The 26,402-nt window shown below is 41.0% G+C and overlaps 1 protein-coding gene across 7 annotated transcripts in view; it reads right to left on the minus strand.

Annotated features, from left to right (window-relative positions):
• Window positions 1-13,467: 13,467 nt before the first annotated feature.
• AMOT (angiomotin) overlaps window positions 13,468-26,402 on the minus strand; it is a 61,921-nt gene continuing 48,986 nt past the window's right edge. For all 7 annotated transcript variants that reach the window (XM_005614426.4, XM_005614428.4, XM_023634127.2 and 4 more), the window contains 4 exons: window positions 20,483-20,605; window positions 19,480-19,712; window positions 17,651-18,355; window positions 13,468-17,285 (listed from right to left, as the gene is read on the minus strand). In XM_005614426.4, coding sequence (XP_005614483.1) covers window positions 17,188-17,285; window positions 17,651-18,355; window positions 19,480-19,712; window positions 20,483-20,605 — 1,159 coding nt within the window. In that variant the 3' untranslated portion in view covers window positions 13,468-17,187. The remainder of the gene's footprint in view (window positions 17,286-17,650; window positions 18,356-19,479; window positions 19,713-20,482; window positions 20,606-26,402) is intronic.

Here is a 26,402-nt window from a genome sequence, read left to right on the forward strand (position 1 = left end):
GTGGTTGCTTCTTGTCAAAGAATAGTACTAATAATAACCTACACTTATATAGTGCTTACCGTGTGACAGGCATTCTTTTAAGTGTTTTCTTATACTAACCCATTTAATCCTTATGACAGCTCTATGAGATAGGTATTACTATCATCCTCGTTTTATAGATGAAAACACTGAATCGTGGTCACAACAGCTCATAAGCGGTAGAGCAGATTCAAACCCAGGCATTCTGACTCCAGAGTGTGTGCTCTTAACCACGGCTCTCGGTGTCACATTGCCATAATTGTGTCACCACTTTGTGGAAGGCAGTATGGTATAGTAGTTAAGAGTGTGGGCTTTTCAGACAGAACTTGTTTCAAATCAAAGCTTTGCCACATACTAGTTGTGTGACCTTGAGTAAGTGAATTAACTTCTCTGATTCTAAGCTTCTTCTTTTTAAAATGAGGATAGTTGTACAGGTTAAATGAGATAAGCAATATATGTTAAGTGCTTAGTAGAGTACCTGATACATATCAAGTCTTTAATAAATGCTACCATTGCTGATTGCTATAGTGAATAAAAACAATGACTCTTTAGTGGTGGAGATTTCAGAAATCAAAGTGAAGGAAATGTAGAAAAGTGGTTAAGAGAAGGACTTTAACCCCTAGCTCTGCATTTCAGTGACCTTCAGCAAGTTACTTAATCTGTGTCTCAGTTTCTTCATCTATAAAATGGGATAATAGTAGTACCTATTTCTTAAGATTATTTTGAGGATTAAATGAGTTAATAGATGTAAAACATTGAGAACAGTGTCTGGTACTTAGTAAGTACTACGTAACTGTCAGGTTATGATAACACATGTATTTCTCTGAGCCCTTTGCCTCTTCTGCCTATGTGTATGGTCCACCCTATATGCAACTTTGTTTTGGTAACATCTGCCAAACTGCTGCTGCTGCTTTTTTAACCATTAGCATCCTTAAAGGCAGAGACTTTTCTTTTCTTTCTTTTTTTTTTTTTTTGGAGGAAGATCAGCCCTGAGTTAACATCTGCCAATCCTCCTCTTTTTGCTGAGGAAGACTGGCCCTGAGCTAACACCCATGCCGATCTTCCTCTACTTTATATGTGGGACACCTACCACAGCATGGCTTGCCAAGTGGTGCTATGTCTGCACCCGGGATTCGAACGGGCGAACCCCGGGCGGCCGAAGTGGAACGTGCGCATTTAAACTCTGAGCCACTGGGCCGGCCCCGAGACTCTACTTCTTTACTTTATCCCCAAAGCCAGTATAGTCTCCGGAACATGCTCTGATGAATGAATGAATGAATGAACGGGTCTGAATCAAAACATGAGTAAATAAACAGAAGAATGAAAAATTGGGTTGAAGTTTTGGGTCTGTTATAACATCAGCAGGTAGGACCAATTTTTCTGACCAAACAGTGGAATGCAAAATTCCTTCCTTTCCACTCTGAAGACTTATTAAATATTTAATAAATGATTTGTAATAGCAATATGCAAATGGCATATTCCATTTCATTTATGGAATGAAATGTGCTACTTCATAGTTCTTCATCTGAAAACAAGCACGACAGATCATTTCACCTTACATATGGAGCATCAGCGTGAAGTAGCTGCCTTTTTTCAAACCATGGCAGCCTGAGGGTCTGGAACTGGTCTAGCTAGGGAAAGCTGAGATTGGCTTCTGTGCAGTATGTCCACCTCTTAATTTTGGAGGTCTTCTAAGGCAAGAGTTTTCAATCCTGACTGTGCATCAGAATAACTTGAGAGTGTGTTAAATATGCAGATACCCAGGCCCAATAACAGACCTACTCAATCATATCCTCTTGGAACAAAGGTCCAGGACCCTGTATTTTTAAAAATCTGCTCAAATGACAAAGCAGTGCCTTAAAGATAGTCAAGATTGGCCAGTAGATGTCACTGAATCCTTCCTAGCCTACATCACCCACCTGTCTTGTTCTAAACTTTACACACTTACTTGGAAAACTGTCCATAGCAAGTACCTCTGACCATACCCCAGAAGCATCCATAGCTCAGGTCACATAGGCCACAAGAGAGAACAAGGGCCTTGTCATATATAGTATCTGGAAACCAAATGTTTTCCTGGGCAGCTTGGGGAAGCAAGCTTGGTGAAGCCTCTGCAGGAAGCAATCCCCAAGTCTGTGGTTTCTCATTCTATCTTGATGCATTGACTGCTAAGGTGATATAGTCTGAAGGAGCCACTCTTCCTTTGGATGCCTGGAAATAAATAGATCCGTTAAATGGAGCACAGAATCAGAAGCAGCAACAGCAATACTTAAAAAACAAAATGGAAAGAAAAATAGCTTAATTTCTAAATGGACTTCAATTTTTAATTTACTTCTAGTGCTAAGAAAACAGGAAAAAAAACATAGCTGAAGAAGGTGCAGAAATAATCCCATCTGCTGCAGACATCCTCTGCAGAACTTGACCACTAAAAAAAGAAACACGCTGTTTCTTGCTTCGACAACTCAGCTTCTCACGGTTCAATCGAGCCAGCCGTACTACAGAAAAATTCAGCAATTTGCTCAGAAATGTGGCTTTAGTTTAAAACACAAATGACCCCCTGCTGGAAAACAGTTGTTGCTTCCACCAACCCAACACTGAATTTCAGTGCTCCTGTCTGGGGATCTAGGCACCACTCACTCATACACCACATACCACTGCTCCCCATGTTTCGGGACCTCAAATCAGGGTGGAGTTTCTGTTCCTCTTGATTTGTAGCCCTTTTCCCCATTGCCCCTGTGTGCAAGTCTGCATGTGCCTGAAGCGTGGTGGTAAGTGTCTTAGTCAGCACAGGCTGCCATAAACAAGTGCCATAGATTGGGTAGATCAAAAAACAGAAATTTATTTTCTCACGGTTCTGGAGGCTGGGAAGTCCAAGATCAAGGTTCAACAGGGTTCGGCTTCTGATGAGAGCCCTCTTTCTGGCTTGCAGACGGCCGCCTTCACACTGTGTGCTCACACAGCCTTTCCTCAGTGCTTGCCCATGGAGAGAAAGAGACATGTCTCTCTCTCTTCCTCTTTTTATAAAGCCACAAATTTTATTGGATTAGGGCCCCATTCTTATGACTTCATTCAAGCTTAATTACTTCCTAAAAGCCCTGTCTCCAAATCCAATCATATTGGGGGTTAGGATTTTAACATATGGTTTTGGGGGGAGGGGGCACAATTCAGTCCATAATAAGAAGGCGGTGCAGGAAAACTGAAAGCAGACACATAGGCCAGCCTGCAAGCACTTTCTGGAAAGGCCCAACCAGGAAAGAGAAGCACATACCAGACAAGGGAAAGAGCCCAAACTCAAATGCCAAAGGCCCAGTCAGTCTGCACTACCCAACCCCTATCCTCCAACCCCACCCCACCCCGTTGCCATGCCCAATGGCTAGATGTGTACACTCTGCCAAGAAGTGTCTGCTTTAACCCACATTTCAACAGGTACCCCGGCCAGTAGATTCATGATCTCTAAGGCTTAATTATCCTCCCTCCAAGGAGAAGGGGAAGTTGGGTACCAATTACCAGCATGATAAGTAAGAAAAATGAATATTAGCTATGTATCACAAGAGCAGAGATAGGGAATGCTTATATAATGATGATCATAACTGCATGTGTAGAGCATGGTTTACTTTGACTAAGGACATTCTGGTATGTTACCCCATTTGATCCTTAAAGTAAACCAGGAGTTATTACTCCCATTTGACGATGAAGAAACAGATAAAAATGAGTTATGACAGTGCCCAAGGTCACAAAAGAAGTTACTGTTGGAATCAATAGTGAAGTCTCAAAGAATATCAGCAGTCATTGATAAAGTAACAGAACCACACTGGCCCCCAGGGCACCAGAAGTGCTGATATATAGATGGCACCACACAATTTAGCACTGAAGTTCTTTCCTATTGTTTTGTATGCATTTATTTGGTCTTCTTGAATTGTGAGTTTTTTTTTTTTAAAGATTTTGTTTTTTCCTTTTTCTCCCCAAAGCCCCCCGGTACATAGTTGTGTATTCTTCGTTGTGGGTTCTTCTAGTTGTGGCATGTGGGACGCTGCCTCAGCGTGGTCTGATGAGCAGTGCCATGTCCGCGCCCAGGATTCGAACCAACGAAACACTGGGCCGCCTGCAGCGGAGCGCGCGAACTTAACCACTCGGCCACGGGGCCAGCCCCTTGAATTGTGAGTTTTTGAAAATCAGGGACCTAGGTTTGTATATTATTGAATTGCCCATGAGGCCTAGTATAGTGCTGGCCCAAGAAGATGAACTCACTGAAAAGACTTAAATGTTGGTATGGCACTTTACAGTTTGCAATGTGCTTTCAAGTGTACTATTTTATTTCATCTTTATGGCAACCACCAGAATATGATTTTAGAAAATGTCATTTTGTCTGCTCATTCTCATGATGCTTCTTTTAATTCTATTTTAACGCATTCATTTTATGAAACTTTCATTGAGAACTTACTGTTATTTTTATCATTAATACCTAACACTCATTGAACACCTACTATGTAACGGGCATTGATCTTGGCACTGTGCCAAATGCTAAGGCTACAAAAATAAATCATATATGTCCCTGCCCTGAAGGAGTTTCGTGAATAAATAATTATAATACAGTTTAATGAAGGGCTTTAATGATCATTTGGCCTCTGGACTGTGGTGCTCTAATGATGAGGATCTAATCATCCTCTAAGCAGCTCATTCCATTTTCAGATAGTTCTGATAGAGATCTTTCTCACCTTGAATAAACGTTCCTCCCCTTGCTCCTAGACCTAGCCCTGGGGCCACATAATGTAAATCTTCCTTTTCACTTAACAGCCCTTCAAATATTTGAAGGCAACTGTTATCATCAGCCACCCCCTCCTCAGCTTCCCTGTCTCTGCCTCTGCCTGCCCCAACTCCTCCACTACCGGGCCTCCTGATCTACCCTAAGGACTCAGCCCTGTCATGGTTTCAAGAACAAGGGAGTCTTGAAGAAGGGACTGCTCAAGCGGCCAGCATCAGCCTCCCCCATTCCAAATTCCAATCACTGGGGCTCTGCGTTAGGGCACTCTCCTTGTTTTGATAGTTTCTGAATCCCAGCTTATTCCCTACCTGCGCCCTCGTTTGTAAAACAAAATATGAACTTGCAGCTTGAACACATTAATTAGATCAGGAGCAGGAACTGGGGAGGAGGGGAGAGCTTGCAGATAAGGAAAAGAAGGGACTTTATGGGTGGATCAAAGTGCCTGAGAAGATGAGGGTGAAGTCCAGAATAAAGGTGGAGGTAGTGGGGTTGATCTTGATCTGGAAGAAACATGCCTTATCCTCAGAGACTGGAGGAAAAAGGTGAATTGATGGAGCTGTAGGTAAGCGCTGTTGGAGACGGCTGGAATTTCAGGTTGTCCCTGAGGCTGATTTTGAGCTGGTTAACACCAAGATGGCAATAGCAGCTGTTCACAGCTGAAGTGCTTTCTGAGTGGTCAGTGGCAGTGCTCTACCTATTGTCACACATTTTTCATATGAACCTCGGGTTCCCAACTGAAAACTCTGTTTTCACTTTGAAGTGGGAGTTCAGACGACCTGTGAGTGAGAAAGGTGGGTATTTGCAGCCTGTGTGAGAAGAGTGTTATGTGTGGAATACTTTCTGAGGGGAACGGGAAACTGGCCAAGGGCAAATACAGAAGTTCCCAGCTGAAATTGAAGCCTCTGAATGTGTAGTGGCACCAATGTATTCATCTCTCCCCAGCAACCACAATACTTCAGATACAAAAGTGAAGGATGCAGTTTGCTGGGTTGATCATTCATTCATTTATCAAAAAATATTTAGTGAGCACGTACTTTATATCAGGCACTGTTCTAGTCTCTGAGGATAAAATAATGTACTAAAATACAGTCATTTACAATATCAAAATGGTTGCATAAGTCAGCATTTTCCCTTTTACTTCCTGGAAATCATTCAAGAACAAGAAGGAGAATGAAAAAACCCTACAAGTTCCATTTCTCTACTAAGACGATATAATTCACAGACTGAAAATTAAAATTGCAGCTGCCAAAAGAATCTGAGATAGGAAAGGAATGGGAAGAAGCGTTGGAAGTGAAGAGAAGAAGCTCTGAGAGTATAGAAAGGACACAGAAGATCTTAGGAAGCTTCAACAGAAATATACTTCCTGAAGGCGACTGGTACATCATGAGTGGAAAAGGCTATTTCCCTACTTTGCAACAATAGGTCAAGGGACTGGGATGAGTAGAGCAGGGGCAGATGTCCTCCTAGACCAGGTTCAGCTCAGAGAGACTGATGAGGTGGGACTAGATAAAGAACCACACAGAGGAGCCATATTTATAGCAAGATATCCGTCTCTGCCTGCAGGGAATAGAATTTTTGGATAGTGAAACATGGAAGGCTACCCTAGTCCACTTTCCATCACTGGAATGTCGTGCAAATAGCTGAGACATGATCATCCCAGCCATTCAAGGATGGATAATAAAAAAGAAACTGACACAGTATTAATAAATGTATACTATCTTTTAAAAGGTGAAAAATTGCAACAAAAACAAAACACCATAAAAATTTTTGCCACTGAGTAGATGAAGATTATAACCAAAAATTCCTCCATAAAATTAGCAAGTAATGAGGTAATCCACTCTCTGAATGAAGAACACAAAGCAGAGATGAACAGACTCTGGAAGAGATGGTGATACAACAGAAGGTGAAACTAGCAGAACTCAGTGGAGGTGATCAGATTCTGGATATATTTTGAAGGTAGAACTGAAGGGATATGTTCATGGGTTGGATGTGGGATCTGAATTGCATAGGCCTATTCCAACACCCTGGAAGGGTTCCTAGCAATGGGTTCACATGAAAGTGTGTTTCTATCATATTTGCAAAAAGAGGAGAGCTTATCCTATTGGTTAAAATTGGTTATGACTGCTGTGACGGTTAACTTTATGTGCCAACTTGGCTAGGCTATGGTGCCCAGTCGTTTGGTCAAACACCAGTCTAGATGTTGCTATGAAGATATTTTTAGATGTGATTAACATTTAAATCAGTGGACTTTGTGTAAAGCACAATGCCCTTCATAATATGGGTGGGCCCCATCCAGTCGGTTGAAGGCCTCAAGAGCAAAGACTGAGGTTTCCCAGAGTAAAAGCAATTCTGCCTCTATATTTCAGACTTGCCAGCTTCTCTCTCTCTCTCTCTCTCCCTCTCTCTCTGTATATATGTTTCGTTTCTCTGGAGAACCCTGACTACTATAACTGCTATCTCCTTTCACTCCAATTTCCCTCTACTATGTTTGAGATCCAGCAAAGGGGAAGCCCAGTTGGAGATATATTTAGTTTGTGTTTAGTGACATATATTTATGTGGTTTGCAGTCAGTCCTGTGTATAGATAAATCTTTGCTCAACCATCTGGGTAAGAAAATGGCTTCCAGAAATACTCCTCCTTCTCACTCTGCTGAATTATCCAGCAGGGTAATACAAAAGGTGCAAAGCCAGAGGTCTTATCACTATATGAATGTACTTATACTGAAAGTATGTGGGCGCTGAAATAAGGTTTGAAATGTATGGATCCAGAAGCTAATCTGTGGAAAATTCCTTCAATTACCTGCTGTGTAAAATGGTATGCAGAGTATTTAGTTCTCACTAATGCCCAAACACGGAGGAAGTTTTCTTCTGTTAGGAATATACTCAACAATACAGTGTTCACAATTATGCATAGTACTTTTATTTATACTGTGATGGGAATTGCACAAAATATAATGTATCAGTACTCTTATGTTTGTAGAGCACAAATCTGAATCAGTTCCACAAACATCAGTTCTATTTCAAGTGTGTGAAGTTGCGTGCTTTAGCTTTCCTACGATCAATAACAACACATTTTGATCAACCATGCTAGTGGAAAGACTAAATTATCCTCTTCTTCTCTCAATAAAAAAATGATATTACAGGGGCCGGCCTGGTGGTGCAGCGGTTAAGTGCACACGTTCCGCTTCGGCGGCCCGGGGTTCGCCGGTTTGGATCCCGGGTGCAGACATGGCACCCCTTGGCAAGCCATGCTGTGGTAGGCGTCCCACGTATAAAGTAGAGGAAGACGGGCACGGATGTTAGCTCAGGGCCAGTCTTCCTCAGCAAAAAAAGGGGGATTGGCAGCAGATGTTAGCTCAGGGCTAACCTTCCAAAAAACAACAAATGATATTACAGTGAAGAGGCAAACAAAAATATAAAGCCAAAAGTATACGAAAAAAAGTACTACGGAGGTGTGTTGGGCAGTTAATTAATAAAAAATATTGTACTTTTAAAAAATTTTCCTGTTTGTGGTATTTGTCAGCTTTTAAAAATATGTAATTAGTTACAGTTTCTCGTTCTAAATAAATACTTTAATATATGGCTGTCTATTCATAATTTTTGAAATTCTTTTTCATAAATAAGGCCTTCTAAATTGTCTAACCTTTAAGACTCACAGGACGTGCATCTGCCCCTGGATATGAGAGAAAGAAAAGAGTTTTGGAAGATACGTGCTTTTTGTTTTTTGGATCTTTTAATTTTATTGTGGGGAAGAATACGTATGTTTTATGTTTATCACACAACTAGTTTATAACACCTAGCAGGTTACAAATATGTTATTTCCCTTTATTTTTTTTCTAGCTCTAGTTAATGCCCTGGACATCACGGTGGCTCAATGACTGCCATCCTTCTCTTGGCCCTCTACTGCAACATGACACATGCCTTGATTATTTCCCTTTTATCCACCCTTGTTTGTGCCACTCAGTCCCCTACAACTGGATAATAGCAAATTACCATAGACTCATGGCTTAAAAGAAATGTAAACTATCCTGCCTTCCCTCTGTTTTGATCTCCTCAGATTTTTGGGGGAGACTTATTCTTGTGGACATGTCCTCTTTGGAAAATGACACACATAATAGGAGAATGGAGTAGGTATAGCCAAGATGGGAGAATAAAATGTCAAGTGTGGGCAGAATCAGTGGAAAAAAATTGAAGCTTGATGAATACAGCTTAGGCCTGTAGAATATTTTCAGTATATTCAGATTTTAAAATGTCTTTTATCTGTGCCACAGCCAATTTTGGATCCATGTGAAAGAATTTATGACCTCAGAGGTAGTATTTAGTCTCGTGAAATCAAGGAATGTAAAAGCCAGAGGGGACTTTAGAGATCATAATCTAGTGACCTTATATTACAGAACAGTCATTGGAGCTCAATGAGCTGGTCAAGATCATAAATATGGTTGTGGTTGTCTCAAGGATTACAAACCATGTAAACCAATAACAGAAGTAACCAACAACATGTCTTATTTGATCAGAGCAGTAAATCCAACCACTTAAGAGTCATATCTGAGGAGAATAGGCAGCTATTTCACCATAGGTACTAAGGGTGAATAAAGAAAATAAAATGGCTCCCTACTGAAGTAAGGGTGTGTGTGATAGCTAATGTCCAAATTGGACTTACTCATTTAACTATGTGCTGTTGGGAGGCTGTTACATCGCAGGGGAACTGAGGAGGGGAAAGAAAGTAAGATAAATGCTAGGAAATCCTAGGCCAGTGTTGCTTAAAGTATGTAGTCTCAGGACAAGCTACATCAAAATCTCCCAGGAAGCTTGTCAAAATGCAAATTCCTGAGTGTTACCCTAGAATTATAGGATAAGCTTCTCTGAGGGCGAGGCCAGGGAGCTTGCACTGAATAAACACCTGAGGTGACTCTGATACAGATGGTTTGAGGAGGACTTCAAGAAGTACTGCTCTAGGTTAATAACAGAGAAAATAATGATGCCATAGCAGTAGTGACCTGTAAGCCTAAGAAAAAGATGATACTCAGAATAAGGCATGAAAAGGATTCTACTGGAATAAGAATCCAAGATATTCGGGCTCTAGTTTCAAATCCATCAACTATAAGCCTTCGGGTTAGTTGTTTACCTCTTGTGGCTCCATTTTATTCATATTGCAATAGGAAGCTTTTGAAAGATTTTAAAGCAGGGAAATGACATGATGTGAATTATATTCATTGCTGAATAAATATAAATATTTGTTGCTGAACAAATATAATAAAAAAGTAGGAGAAGAGTGGACATGGCAGATCAGTTAATATGCTATTGAAATAGTCTAGGTGAAAGATAATGGTGGCTTCAAATAGGTTGTTGACAGTAGAGTTGGTAAGTAGTGAATGGGTTTGCAATTTATTTTGTTAGGATCAGTGATGGATTGGATATCAGCTATGAGGGAGACAGACATGTCAAGGATGACTCACAAATTTCTGGCTTGTGATGAATGGTTGAGGTTTTAAGGCGTATGAATGATCTGAGGGTTCAGGTGGTTGAGCATGAGATCCAGATCTGGTAGGTCAGGGGTAAAAACCTAGGAGGAAATGTGGGCATCAAGGAACTTGAGGTCTCTCAGAAATCAAAGTGCAGATAAGAGTCAGAGTAGAACTGGGAGGATGGGAGACTCTCGCCAAATAGTGGGATACTGGTGTATGTGATTTCCATGGTGGAACAGTTCTGCATGACCAGGTCTGGGTTAGCCATGAGCACAGCAGGCTGAAGTGGAGTGGATGTGGAGATTAGGGAAGTTGGAGAGGGCAACGACATTATAGGCCAGGATGCTGACTGGGTTGTTTGGGCCTGGAGAAGACAACTGTGATCCAGGGGTCGAAATCATCAGTCCATTTGGGATAGTGACCAAATCAGTAGATGAGGGTAAACAAAAACAGCTGGAGGCTGGCTGGCCCTGTGGTGTAGTGGTTAAGTTTGGCATGCTCCACTTTAGAGGCCCTGGTTCACGGGTTTGGATCCTGGGCACAGACTTACACCACTCATCAGCCATGCTGTGACGGAGACCCACATATACATTACAGGAAGATTGGCACAGATGTTAGCTCAGGGCTAATCTTCCTCAAGCAAAAAAAGAGGAAGATTGGAAACAGAAGTTAGCTTGGGGCTGATCTTCCTCAGCAAAAAAAAACAAAAAACAAAAGAAACAAAACCAGCTGGATGACAGGGACTTTAAAAGAGCTAGAGTTTTTGAAAGAGTGGAGAAGGAATAATTGCTTAGAACCTGCATTGGGGAGCCTTTAAAGAAAATATATTCCACTTTGATATGTGGATTGTGGGAGAATGAATTCCTCCATTTTTGAGACAGTATGTTTTGGTTTAAGGCAGGACTTGTGGGATCAAACAAAGAAGCTTTGTTAAGTGGCAAAGCAGAAACATGCTATTGCTTTGTTGGGTTGGTGGGGTTATATATTTTGGTTCCAGGAGTAGCACTTTACTTTTTTCACTATTAAGAATTTCGTCTTTATGCACACTGAAATATTTATGGATGAGGTGTTATGATGCCCAGGATGTGCTTCAAAATAATGCAGGGTGAATGGGTGGGGGTGATAAATGAAGCAAGATTTGCCATTCATTGATAATTGTTGATGCCAAGTAATGAACACTTGGAGGGGCCTTACACTATTCTGCTGTGTGTATGTTTGAATTTTTCTTCAGAATAAAAGTTAAAGAAACCACTTCATCTTTATAGATTCAGCCCATGGTTTGGACTGGCATCTTTTTATATTCTCACTTTCTGAAACTCTCTTAGCCCTTCTCCATGAGGTCCATGAGGGATAGGTATTTATCCCCATTTTACTAATAAACTCTCTGATCCTGTTAAGGGACTTATCTAAAGGTGAACATCTGTTTAGAGGCAGACTGAGAACTAGAATTCCATGTTCTTTTGACCTCTGGACCAGTATGTTCTACCACCTAATTGAGTGAGTTTGTAAGCTTCCTTTAAGAGATTGTTAAAATTCAGGATACTTTTCTGGGGACTTTGATCTTGGAAACATAGTTTTCATTTGATTGCAGGTCTGACAAAGTGAAATTGCTTTTGCACATGCTATTCCTTCTGCCTGGGATGTTCTTCCTCATCCCCTAGTTCACCAAGTTAACACCTACATGCCCTTCAAATCCCAACATATACACACTCTCTGTGCCATCCCAACAATCATTCCCTCCTTTGCACTAGTTCTCTATCTTGTTCAAACCTTTTCCATTTAATACATCACAATGAATTGTAAACGTGTGTATCTGCATATGTATGTGTAGTTTTCTCTAGTAAACTAGAATCATGGACCATATTTTTTAACTCTGAGGCATTTTACATAATGGCAACATCTAATATGTAGTCAGTCAACAGCTCACACATTCCTGAAACCATTGGTAGAGGCAAGAGACAAATGAAAAAACATGGGAGCCAAAATAAATATCCTGGGCTTGGCTAGTTTGTGCATCTGAGGAGTGAGTACTTGTGATGTGGTATGAAATTTTGGTGTCGTGGAGAAGATTTTTCTTTTTGGAAACTAAGTCCTATCACTCAGGGGTCTTCACTCAGATACCAGGGTGACGGCCAATCATCAATGTAGAAAGTGTTATAAGACCAAATCACTTACACTTTTTTCTCCAATAAAAATCTTTCTGCAAAATAAGATGCAGGTGGGAAGCAGGAGGTGTTTTTTTCTGCAACTGTGTAATTCACATAGACTTTCCAGATCGCTCATCACAGTAGGTGAGGCCCACAGGAAGGGAGATGAAGTACCACACAGATAATCAGATCACTTATAATACTATATAACTAGAAATGTTCCTACAATGCAATCTTGTTACTTTTGAAGGAACACTTGCTTTTTCCCCCCACTAGCGACTGCTCATTAAGAACTGAGCACAATATATTTCTGAAAAGAATGCTTCGTAAAGCTTTCTAAGAAGGTGGGGTTAACTTAATATCATCTTCTTTGTCTTGAAAAAGTGGAGTGGGCTTTCACACACACAGTTTTCAAAGCACTCATCATAAATATGGAGGGAACGTAGCCCAATTTAACTAAAAAAATCAAATTTAGAGTTGAATGAATTCTATACCCTCTCCCCATCCATTTTGCAACACCCATCAAGCCAATTCCACTGTAAAAAATGTCAATGCAAAGCCTGTGGGGTTCTCATCCTCCCCGATCAGGCTGGGACTCAGTGGTAAACAAGAGGCACAGGCAGGGCAGTGTAAAGGCAGCTGTAACATTTTCAGTGAAAAGAGCCAACTTGTTTGTGGTTTTGATTTGCTTTTAATAACAAGCTCCCTCAACCAAAACTGATGAATTGGCATGAGAACAAGGGTACAGAAGAAACATCAAGGGCCTTCCAAAATGCTAACCAAAGGATAAATTCTCTGCTTTGGGTGGCCATCATTTTACCCCTCGGAACCAAGAGATAAAAAGATGAAAAGCTTTTAACATATGCTGCCTAAATATATAAAGGAACCGATTAGAGCATGTGGCCCGTGGGGTTGTCTTAATACTTTATAATCACATTCTATACTTTAAGCAAACGCAAATTCTTCTGCATGCTGCCCTTGAAAGGCAATTTCATTGCATACTGAATTGAAAGTAATCACTGATACAGCACAAATAAAGCCTCTGTTGGGTAAACACCAAAGCATTTTCCACACAGTACTACATTTTAAAATAGCTAACTTTATTGTCAGTGAAAAGATAGGCACAAAGTGGATTCAAACCTGCTTAACTTTATTGGAACTAGCTCAGTTGATTACAGAATGGAGTCTCAGTCATTATGGGGTCACATACATTTTAAACCAAAGGTGATTCTTCTTTAGCCAACTGCCAACCCCAGCTATCCATTTTACAACACATGCCATTAATCACAAAGGAGGCCAGAAGGAGGTTTGACGGCTCCATGTAACCCATCGTTGCTACTGGAAAAAAATAAACAAACTCCCGACACTTGTCCTACTGATGATGGATGGCACTTGGAAGATATATTTCCAAGGATCATGGCGGGCTGAAATTGGTGGCAATTAGCCCATAGCTGATGCCTTCCTTTGAAAACATGTTCAGTAAGAATGCACACATTTTAAGTAACACATTCCATATGTGAATGAGCAATTGAGATAACAGGAGATTGCATGGCTAACAGACATGAGAATATAATTTATAAAAGTTAGTGCATATGTATACACTTTAAGCTGCCGCATCATGAGTGTTTAGGCTCTTCATAAAAAGTAGTTTGCACAATCAGTTTGTTCATTTTCCGATTGTTGTACCCACCCAACTGTGTAACAAGAAAAAGAGAACACAATGGGTCTCTTGGTGTTTCCTATAGCAGATGATGGCAGTTATTTCAGGTTCCTGCTATCCTGTCATCCCGAAGCTCAAAAGCAGCATTGAAAATAAATCCTTCATTAAAACAACAATCAAGATACATGATTTTAAAAGAAAGCTCAAGCTAGTTTTATTTAATAAAAAATTGTTAATAGAAATTTTATATCAAGTAAAGTTTGTTCTAATGGAGTTTTTCTGTACATGGGACATTGGGGTACAACTGACTTAGAAGGTCCCCAGAGACCACCAGGCAGTACAAGTTAAGACAACAAGGTCATCCTTCTGTCCTGAGGTGCCAGTAAAATGCATAGATAGGTGGGAGTCCAGAAAGATCCCCCAAATGTTACATCCACACAATAGTGAAAAGGTGGCTAACTTGAGATTTCTCCTATAAACCTGAATTTGTAAAATGACACCTATTAGAGATTTTCTGAAAAGACTGAATCTATCTTCTTCGTAAACATAATACACTGACATGGACTTCTTCCATCTCTTAGATGTACGATACTATTTTAGCAAATTATCTGGGATTAAAAACTGAGCCAAAAGGGACTGCCTCTGGTGTGAGGGAGCAGAGATGTTGTGGAAAGTTCAAAATATTACTTTGCCAAGAACTTTCTCCTTTCCCGAAAATACATGAGTCTAAAGAGATGGCTGCCACACAGTGTGGAATGTATGACATCTGTCACCTTATAGAATGTGATTAAAATAATGGCTCCCAGAGCTAGCAAAACTTCTGGCAATGTGTTATAACCATGAAAGGAGTAGATGAAAGGTTTCTTTTCATTTTTACTTATTTACTTGGATAGAAAAGAGCAGTCCTGAAGTTTGCTACTCGTTGCTTCTACCATTCAAGGGTTTTTTTCCTTATGACTAAAGGGTTGTATGAATGAGTATTAACTTTTCACGCTTTTAATTCAATTTTAAATTATGCACTTTTAATTTCTATTTGGGATTCGCTTATAACTGAGGACTAATGTTTAGGATGATCACTTCATTACTGAAAATCTCAAGACTGGCTGAAAATCACATCACCCTCCCTCTTGTCTCTCCCCCGACACACACAAAATAATTCCTTTGGAAAATAATTAGGAATGACACAATACTGTTAAATATGCCATTCCTATACTCATAGAGGAACCCTGTAAGTTGATCCGATACAGCCAATCCCATAGCAAGAGAAGAAGGGAGGTTGATTTCTCAGGGGGATGTTTCATGTGACTCAATGTTGAAATGAGGATCAGGAAAGGGAAAACCTTGCAAAAGGCACTACAGGAGAGGCAAGATAGGAATTCAGAATCCTGAACAAACTACTCAAGCCAGGGACATTTTACAAAACACATATGCCCTGGATCATGAAGATGCCTTTTCTTAAAACAGGGCTTTTTGTATATAAGGGTTTCCCAAAATAAGCACGGTAATTGGCAGAGTGGAAAGCTGTCTTGTGTGATCTCGAAAAAGTCACTTAACCTCTCCAGGTCTCAGATTCCTCAGTACTAAAATGAGGGGGCAGGGTTATATTGCTAAAGTTCCTTCCAGCCACTATGCCTCACAACATAATATATCAGGCCTACACTTCTATTAATCTGGTTTCTAACTAACATCCCCAAACCTCTACCCCCCACCCTTACCTATCACCCCCCACTCCCCTCACCCCCCATACCCTTGAAAACTGATCTTAATGACATTGTCTGTGGATTTGTCACCTTAATGAAGGACAGAAAGGTGACACAGAGCAGGGACCTGCGGCAATAGGCAGCCAGCCCTTCTGTGTCCCTGGAGGCAGCCCTATGGCACAGCTTGGAGCCATGGCCTCCTTGGTCCCTGCCCACATGCGCATTTCCTGCTGCTCTCCAAAGGTATTCTAAGATGGAGTCACTGGCAGTGAGAAGAGGTAGCTGAGGATACTGCTGCAGCCCACCTCTCCTCTGACTGCAGCATCGTACTTTGGGCTTTTGATGCTATTCCCTTGGAGGTTATAGTCAAATATGCCTTTTAAGACGTATGCTAAGAATTTGGGAAAACAAAATGAGTTATTTCAAAGTTCACCAGAAATTCAAAGCATTCAACCCGTCAACAAAAATGCTTCCTCATTCTGCAAATGGTAGGCAGTTTGAGAATAGTGACACAGCCAGTGAACTTGTGCTGGAGAAGAAACAGACACTAAACAGATTGGTCTCAGGAAAGGCAAGCAAGCTGTGTTCATGGCTATACACAGACGACAAAAGTCTGCATACAGCACCTCACGCAACTCTCCATCAAGGCCTCTGATGGTCTAACTCCCTAAGAGAGAGGAAGCTGTATATCACTCAGCTAATTTACTCTCCTAGCATCTGAAAGCAATATATTAATTATCCAAATGCATAAATTACTCCAGAGTATATATATGAATGTATGAACCTCCACAAGGGAACCAAAATAATCCACTTCCAAAGCACCACTGAAATGAAGATAAACACAATCCCCTGGCACAGGGTAGCTGGGAAATTGGGAGGGAAAATTAGCTCCGGCACCCTTCCACACCAAAATACTCCCTACCTTTTCTCCAGCTTACAGAGCTCCTAAAACTATTCCCTTTCACGAGCCCACGATGAGAGCTCTCTCTGGATGCTGCCTAGATGGTAACTATACAAAACAGCAGACGCACAAATTCTCTCCGGCTTCCCACTTCTGAACTACATGTTATACACTGTCTTCCAAACATACTGTGCTCTTCAAAAAAGAATGATCTGGAATATAGAAATGCTAAACAAATTTAAGCACATTGAAAACATTGATGTATATCCAGCTATTAACAGTCCCAGTATTTGTATAAATCCAAACAATAAACTTTAGAGCACATTCTGATTAATCTGTCTTTAGAGGTACTCTCTATGTGTACCAGAATAGACTGGAGTTCGTATGGTATTACTTAAGTACTATATCGTTTCAATAAAAAGTCCCTTTAAAAAAATACCCCCCAACCCTTGTCCTCACCCTCAAAATAAGAACAAACAAAAGGGAAAAATGATTAAAAGCATTCTTGCTGATAAACTGCAGCTCTTGATTAGCCCATTTAGATGAGATATTCCACCATCTCGGCGTCAGGCTCTTGTCCCAGGATCTGAATGGGAGCTTTTCTTTCCAGAGTATTGGAGTGGAAAACAGGGCCATCTAAATGGAAATAAGGGGTTAGGACTTTTAGGGACAAGGTAAAAACTCATTTTTCTAGAAATAGACAGCTCTAGAGCGCCAATGAAGCCAATGGTAAAGTGAGACTTGCCTGCCACCCTGCCTCGTTCACCGGAGCATTTACTTCTCCTAAGAGAATGGCCTTGACTCATCCCCATTCCCATCCTGGCATCCAGAAACTCATTTACAGACTCTCTGCCCTTATCTCTTCTGAGTAATCCCCTTTGGGACCTTTGGACAGTCATTCTGTCCAAATGACTAACTATACCTAAACAGCAGGCACCAAGAAACAAATCTGTAATTGAGGGCAGAACCAAAAGCTACCTGTTATGAATAATTATTATTACCTGTCTTATCTGGATTGTAGGTCAAACTCGGTATAGACAAACGACGTGGTCCAGAACTGGCAGCTGGACTTGCAGAAGCCTCAGCCTGAGCCAAAGCTGGAGTTGGAGCTGGAGCTGGAGTAGCAGCCGCAGCCGGAGCTGAAGTTGGTGCCTGAGTCTGAGCCGGAGCAGAAGCCTGAGCCACTGCCGGAGCCGGAACCGGATTTGGAGCCGGAGCTGGAACCGGAGCCGGAGCAGCTGGAGCAACTTGAACAGCAGCAGCAGCAGGAGCAACAACAGCAGCAGCAACAGCAGAGGCAGCAGCTGGAATCTGAGCAGCAACAGCTGGAGAAACAGCAGCGGCAAGAGAAGCAGCAGCAGTTGCTGGAGACGGGGTGGCAGTGGCAGCAGCAGCAGCTGGAGCAGCAGCAGCAACAGCAACTGGAGCAGCAGCTACCATGGTGGTGGTGTTGGTGGCAGCGATGGCAGTGTTGGTGGCAGCGTTGGCAGTGATGGCGGCAGCAGTGGCAGCAGCAGCAACTGGAGCAGGAACAGAGATTGGAGCAACAGCTGCAGTTTTGTTGGGTTCCGTTCCCCGTTCAGTTTGGGTGCTGCAGTCTCGGCTGCCTGTCTTGGAGTGAGCTGAGAGCAGAGGAGTCGAGGGTGGCACAGGCGAGGGTGTGGAAGGGACAGACTCGGCACGGTAGTCTCCACCTAGGAGAATACCTACAAAGGAAAGAGGGAAAAAGGTTAGGAAACTACAGGTTATTCAAATACAGACATCTGATTCAAGAGAAGTATGAACGGGTCTAAATTCTTTACTTTTGCCTCCAGTGAACCCAGGAATCGGTTTGTGAGGTACCTCTGAGCATGGCTAAAACTTTCTTTCAGACTTGGCAGATCGCTTCTGGTCCTCAATCTCCAACCCCCAGCACAGCATATTAAACCTTTAAGTGTCCTGGGCATCTGTTTTGATTTAGTTTTCCAATGATTATTGATTTACACTGAGCTGTCAGAATGCTTCTCAGTTCCACTTCCTCCTCAGTTCCACTTACAACCAACACTATCCATTACCAGAAAGCCAGAAAGGATCAGGGAAAGAAGTCTGTAGTCACAGATGAGTGTGATAATAATTATGCAATCTAAGGTGATGGTCATGGTCCCCCAAATGCCTACTCTAATCAAAGGACAACGTGAGTGACAGAGGACCAAGAACAATATTAGAAGCACCAAAAAGACCTTAAATAAAAATATACATAGCTTGCTTCCTCAGGCTCTAAAAATGTGCCCTGTGGTATCCACAATACTTCTGGGGTTTTGATTAGAGGGGAAGGAATGGACAGGAATGGAATGAAAAAGTACATTCTGTTCTGATCTCAGAACATTCTGGTAACAAAAACCTGCCACCGAGCTCTATTTAGCTTAAGTAGAACGCTGAGTCCTCCTATTATATGGGAAGAACAAACATAGAAAAAACTGGAATTTAGAAATTTTGAATGACATGAAGGCCACATGAGCTTTGGATAAAGACAAAAGGTCCCACATGGCAAAGGCCAAATCTGAGAATTTCTTAGAGAAAACTGAAGTTACTTCCTTCCCACCCAAATAGAACTCAGGATTCTTATCTTCTAAGGTCTTGGAATCAACCAATGTTTTCTCAGTGAGACTTCACAGTGTGCAGGAGCTCCTGAATATGCAGCTAGCTTCTCAGGAGGAGAAAAACCCAACTTGGTGAATCTCACTCTCTAGAATCTGGACCATCATACTTTTTCCTTGCTGCATGGGCCTGTATCTAAGTCGGGGCTCTCTTTAAATATGTTACTTTAATCTTCCTTATTTACTGTAATTACCTAGACTCCCCTTCCAGCTCTTGTCATCCCGCTTCTCTTCCATGATGGGAGTGCCAGTCAGGGTGGAAGAGTGGGAGAGCAAGCCTGATCCAGCATTGGAAATGGACATCAGAGACTTTGCTGGCCGCATGGATGACAGCTGCTCTGTCTTACTTGGCTCCTTCCGGGAACGCTGCTGGAGTACTTTGATCATGGCATCCTTCTCAATAATCTGGGCATGGAGGGTCTTGATCCTAGGAGTCAAAGACAAAGACCATATAAAGACCTTGCTGTTGCCTCCACGTCTGGTCTCACTGCCTACATGGACTTGAGCTTCCATTATCTTTTCAACTAAGGAGTGATCTAGTTATTTCTGAATTGTAAGACATTTTTAAGGCATTTTTAAAATGCCTGTCTGCACATCCAGGCGGATACAGCAGAATATCCAGGCATTGTTCCTTAAAAAGCCAAAGGAAAGTATCAGTGAAAAGAAAGGCTGTATATGAGAGAGTAAACCAATGTAGTGGGTGCCATAATGAACAATCTGAATCAATGGAAATCATGTATTCAATGAGAAGGTGAGAACTTCTGTGAATGGGCCACAATTTCAGCTAATAAGTCAATGATCATGAGTTTATAAGAGACACCAGGTACCCTATCTCCCAGTTTGAGTGGAGGTTCTTTTACCGAGCACTCTGCTGTATCACAGGGTTGAGGTACAGAAAGAATACCCCAGAATGCAAATGCAAACAGTTCAGTTCTGGCAGAGGGCAGATGGAAAGCAATTATCAAGAGCAATGGGGAAAGCAATGCTACTTGGAATTACACAGCTAGAGGGAACGATCAAGGTAAAGATCTTTGCACCTCAAATCCTAAGTAACAGGCTGGCAGGGGTGCAGGGGTAGGGGGAAGCTTCATTATCAGGTTTCCCAGTTGTGAATGAAGATGGTTGCCCTTCCTTACTGACCTATCTGGTCTTCATACCAACTTCTCAGATCCACTAGGGTGCAGATTGACATTTTACCTGCCCTCCATGTCAAGGCAACGCTTGTTTGCCATCAAAATTTCTTCCTCTTCCTTCTGGATGCGAGCTTCTAGAGCTGTATCATAGCTGGTATTAGGAGAGTGGCTGATGACTGTTGTGTCCCTGGGGAAAAAATGGCAGTGATGATGACGGGAGGGCAACAAAATCAATGAATCCTATTTCCCTCCTTAGTCAAAGGTATTGCTGGAAAGCCCTAAGCTGAAATTAAACTCAGTATGAATGTTTGGTTTCTTGGTGACTTTCTCATAAGAGCTTCCAAGATGGGAGGGTTCAGCTTTCAGAGCTAGAAGAGGTTATTGGCATGTACATAGCTACAAAAGTCAGTGAGGGATTCTATGAGAGGTGCACAGGCTTGCCTTCAGAACTAGACAGACATCCTTCCAAAACCTTCTGGCAGAGAGTCCCTTCAAGTTTTTAGACCATGGCCAGGCAACAAGGAGATATTTCTATTTCTACTTTATATTATTATTTATATTATCTATAAGATATTATATATTTCCACTTGATTTTCTCATGACAGTCATAAAGAGGAAAAAGGCTAGACTTTAAAGGAAATCAGAGAATGTACTAAATAACTATTGCTACAGATGCATAACATTAACTACATCTGAGTGCTAGAAACAAACTATAGACATGTCGATAGTGAAGATCAGGTAGGGTGTGTGAGCTGAGTGAGAAGCAGGGCCTTTGAGTCGGTGCCACTTGATTCTTATCTAACCTACATCTGAAACATTCTGTTGCCAAATCAATGAGTCTTCTTCAACTAAGTGACTGTTCTCTTGCCAGAGTCCCTACTGCATGAGAGACCATCATGTTCCATCTGAAAGTGTCTCAGGCCATTAACTCAAAGACTAATTAATAAGGAGAAAAGTATGTGTGTGGGTGCGTGTGTGTGTGTGTGTGTGTGTGTGAGAGAGAGAGAGAGAGAGAGAGAGAGAGAGAGAGAGAGAGAGAGAGAGAGAGAGAAGGAGAGGATCTAGCCCATAAGCAAGGCTAATGTTTAAACAGCACAAGTCAAAGACATGTGGGAATCCTATATCCTCCTGATAAGTGACGTCATGTGTCTTTCTTTGGTCCATTTTGAACTAGTGGTAGAGAAAAGAGGAAAGAGAATGAATAAAATGGATCTTATTCGAGTAATTTGGAGGAAAAGAAAAAGGGATTAGAAAGAATATTGATGTAATTATTTTGGTCTTAAAGGAAATCAGATGACAGGCCGAGAAAACAACAAACTGGCACTGCTTCATTATACTTTCTATGAGAATGAGGATCTGTGGGAGAACTCCAGGAATATTTTCTGCTAGCAGCTAGTTATGTTCTCTTAGCTTAGAGATTGTGACTTGTGCAGATGGGGGTGAAAGGGCAGGGGAATGAAGAGGCAGAAAGTCATTATTAAAGTTGGGGAATTTGGGTGAGCTTCTGCAAAACCACTGTTCCCCTAAAGGCTTGCACCGTGTATGCAAGGCTGAAACAACTTATTTGAATGGTGACAAGTTGGAGAACAAGAAAGGGAAGGACAATAGTTCTCATCATTTGCTAAATTCAAAATATTTTAGCATCTCAGAATTCCACACTTGTTCTACTGAAGTTCACGTGCTTATAGCCCTACTGGGAATGGCCCCTGTGTTCTGAAGTACCCAAGAGGAAGTGGCATTGTATAGTGTTGAGAGCACAGGCTCTGACTAGACTGCACCAGGGTCAAGTCCCACTTTCCCAAGTACGCTGCCACTAACAAATTCTATGAGCTCAGAAAGTCAGTTCACTGCTCTCAGCCTCAGTCTCCTCATATGCAAAATGAAAACGATAATTGTAGCAATATCTCATGGGGTTTGGGGAAGATAAAATAAAAGTAGGCATGTAAAACATACAATGCCAGGCTCAGGTTTAACAAAGTTATCTCTTATTAAGAGAGAGAAGTATAGGTAGAAGGAGAATACAATACAAGAGAGCATGACTTGAAAGAATTCCAGTTCGTGGTATAATACTGGAGGCAAGTCCTGCAGTGCAGAGTTCCAATATGATGGCTGAGGCTTCAGAGCCAGGCCTCTCTAAAAAGTGCATGGTGTCTATGGACACTGGGGACTTGAGCGTGCGGTTTGTCACTGGGGGGGCCAGTGCTGGCTTACTGCCACTTTCATTGCATAAAAGACCATTTAGGGGACTCAGAGCCCTGCCAGCTAATTGATATGGACACTGTGAGCTCCTCAGGAATGGAGCCTGAAAATGTGGGGCACTTAGTGAATTCCTACAGAGCTGCCAGGAGGGCCTTCAACATCAATTTTCCTTCCAGAAGCCAATGGCTTAGGCAAAAGCAAGCAAAAACAGTGAAGGAGCAACTTGACCTAACTTCCAATTCTCTGAGGCTATCCTTAAGCACATCAGTAAATAGATGCTGGGCTTAAAAATACAACTTACAAACTCCAAACTGTATATTTCTGAATTTGACATCCTACATCTCAAATTCTTAAGTAAACAGTTTCTGGCAACTATCCCTCCAATCATCTTCTCTCTCCTTCCTTTCTCCGATGAAGTTATCCCCATCACATTACTTACATTGCTTTCTAGAACGTCACCCATGACCTCCTAATTAAAACATCTAGTGGCCTTTTAAAGTTCAAGTCCATCTTTTCCTATTGGTAGCATCCTTTTGTTTATTTAATATGTGAACTGGACCATGAGTGGAGCACTGTGTTTGAAGTTACTGGGAGGCTGGAGAGTGGATAAACATGGATAAGACAAGTCTCTGACTTCAGGAAACTTGGAAGGGGAGACCAAAAAAAGTAAAGAATTAACTATTACAGAAATGAGTTTGAACATTATTCCAATAGGCAGTGAAAATTATTAGAGCTTTTCAAGGAGAATGGAATTATCTAAGCTGCGTTGTAGGAAGATAGCATTATCTCTTGCTGAAATGTGATGGACGGATTAGAGGAGTGATAGAGGACAGAATCAGCAGATGAGTCAGAAAAGTTACTGTAATAATCCCAGTAAGAAATACTGAAAGCATGAACTGGTGAAGTGGCAAGGGAAATTCAAACAGGTTATAGGAGGCAGAATTTCTAGAACGTGGAGACTATTTAAATATGAGCGTTAGGGAGAGGGAAGAATGAATGAGAACTTTGTTGTTTCTAATTCAAATTACTAGAAAAGATGGCACAACACTCATTTTCTGTGATAGGAAACCAATGAGAGATTTTTTTGGGAAGATGTTATAGTGGGTTTTGATTTTAGTTACATTGGAGTTAAAGTGTCTTATGAATGGCCACATGAGAATATCCAACAAGTTGTTGAAAATTCTAACTTTAATCTTAGAGGTGGCAGAGTTACTATTTGAAGCTATAGTAGAGAGTAAGATCACTAAGACAGAATGCAGAATGAGAAGAAAGCTGAGGATGGAAACTGAGAAAGGCCTACAAATGAAGCACTGGGTATGGGGAATGCATATGACCAGCTTCTACCTTCAACTTTGCCTTTCTTCACTTCCTTCTTTCCCAGATTTACTTCGCCCCAAATAAAAAGGAAATATTGCACATTTGGAGAAAGATAACAACCTGATTTAGTAAATGCAAACTCATAAATTACATGGTTGATTGGATATGTTATCTTTTTATCCTTTTTCTGCTCTTCAGAAATAAATTCACTGTTTGTGAACTGAAACAAAAAATCTGCATTGCCAATCGCTTCCTCTGGGACTGAACTCCTACTTGGTAGTAATTTCCATCGTCTATATTAAGAATCTAGAGAGGAATCTCCAGGGACACAATAATATGGAGTTACAGTATAAGCCACATTATTGTGATTATTTAAAATATTTTTAAGCGACTAAAGAATAAGTCTCAAATACTAACTGTTGAACAGTTAATAATCCCTATTTCACCATCTTTGAAATCATCATATCTGGGTGGCAGCAGAGTATAGTGGTTAAGGTGTCAAAAATGTAGATTTAAATCCTGGTTCTTCTGCCTCTTAGTAGCTGTGTGTCGCCATGCGCAAGTTAATTAACCTGTCTATGCCTCAGTTTCCTCATCTGTAGAATGCATAATAGTACTTCTCTCAAAGAACTATTGTGAGGACAAGCAATAATTGTAAAGTGCTTAGGGGAGTACCTCATATACAAACACTACATATGATTTCTTGCCCTGACATCTTTCCCTTTGATAAGAGGTGCTTCATAGAATCAAAGTGCTGGAAGGGGTATAAATATGTCTTCTCACCTGAGAAAAGACAGTTGTCCATTCTTATCTTAAAAATCTGTATTTTATTATTCATAGTGACCAAACACTGGAAACAATCCAAATATCCATCATCAAGTGAATGGATAAACAACTGCAGTACATCCATACTATGAAACACTACTCAGCAACAAAAAGGAATAAACTATTGATACATGCATCAACTTGGATGAATCTCAAAATAATTATGCTGGGTGAAAGAATTCAAACAAAAAGAGTATATACTATATGACTCCTTTTATATGACATTCTTGAAAAGGCAAAATTATAATGACAAAAAGCAGATTAGTTGCCTGGGGTCAGGTGTGCAAGGAAGGGATCAAGTTAAAGGAGCACAAGGACACTTTAGAATGCGTCTTCCGTCTTGATAGTGGTGGTGGCTATGTTACTGTATACAATTACCAACATTCATCAAACCATACACCTAAAATAGGTGTTTTTTTAATATTCAAATAATACCTTAATTGAAAAAATTCTAAAACTACCAGTGATACCACCCAAGCAACATTTCCTAATTGTGCAAGCTGTTACTTACCTATGAGCTACTATGCTGGGACTACATTAATTTTCAGATACTGCAGAATACGGACAGTCCCCAACTTACAATGGTTCTACTTATGATTTTTTAATTTTACAATGGTGCAAAAGCATTCAGCAGAAACTGTACTTCGAACTTTGGAATTTCCTCTTTTCCTGGGCTAGCAACATGCAGTACAATACTCTCATGATGCTGGGCAGAGGTAGCAAGCCTCAGCTCCCAGTCAGCCCATGATCACGAGAGTAACAACCGATACACTGGCAACCTTTCTGTTGTTCACTTTCAATACAGTATTCAATAAATTACATGAGATATTCAACACTTTATTATAAAATAGGCTTTGTGTTGGATGATTTTGCCCAATTGTAGATCAATGTAAGTATTCTGAGCACATTTAAGGGAGGCCAGGCTAAGCTATGATGTTCGGTAGGTTAGGGGTATGAAATGCATTTTCAACTTACAATATTTTCAAGCTATGATGGGTTTATCAGGACATAACCACATCATAAGTCAAGGAACATCTGCACACAGAAACCAAGTAGGCCATTAAAATGTGGCATAAATGTGGCAGATTTAGGGATTTAAGTTATAGAGTCAGAAATCATTTCCTTCCTTCTTTCACTTTTTCCTTTCTCCTTCCTTCCTTTTTCTTTTCTTCTATTTCTTCCTTCTTCAATCAAATATATGTTGAGCACTTTGCATCTGCAGCCAATATCCTAGACACTTAAAAATTATTTTGGAAGAAAACAGAATATAAAGCTTTCACCAGAGAAAGGTGCCAAGAGCAGAGCCTTGGTCAATACCTACATTTAGGGTTGGGAGGAGGGAGAGTGAAACCCTTGGACAGAAAAAGAATGGCGAGAGATGTGGAAAGGAAAGGCAGAAGAGCCCACAGGTTCTGAAATAAAGTTTTCTGAATGTTACCTTCCAAATTTGAAATCTCATAAAGAAAGAAAGGAGAAGAAGGAAAACGATCTCTGTGGCAGAACAGAAGAGGCACTATCTTTGGAAATATAGTATAACCCTAGAAATAGAAGGGTCTGGAGGAGTTGCCTCGTCCAATTCTCTCATTTTACAAGAATTTGAATGCAATCTCTCAATCTCTCTTGTAGGCTGAATTAATAGGCGT

The sequence above is a fragment of the Equus caballus genome, chromosome X (assembly GCF_041296265.1).
Source record: "Equus caballus isolate H_3958 breed thoroughbred chromosome X, TB-T2T, whole genome shotgun sequence".
Lineage (NCBI taxonomy): Eukaryota > Metazoa > Chordata > Mammalia > Perissodactyla > Equidae > Equus > Equus caballus.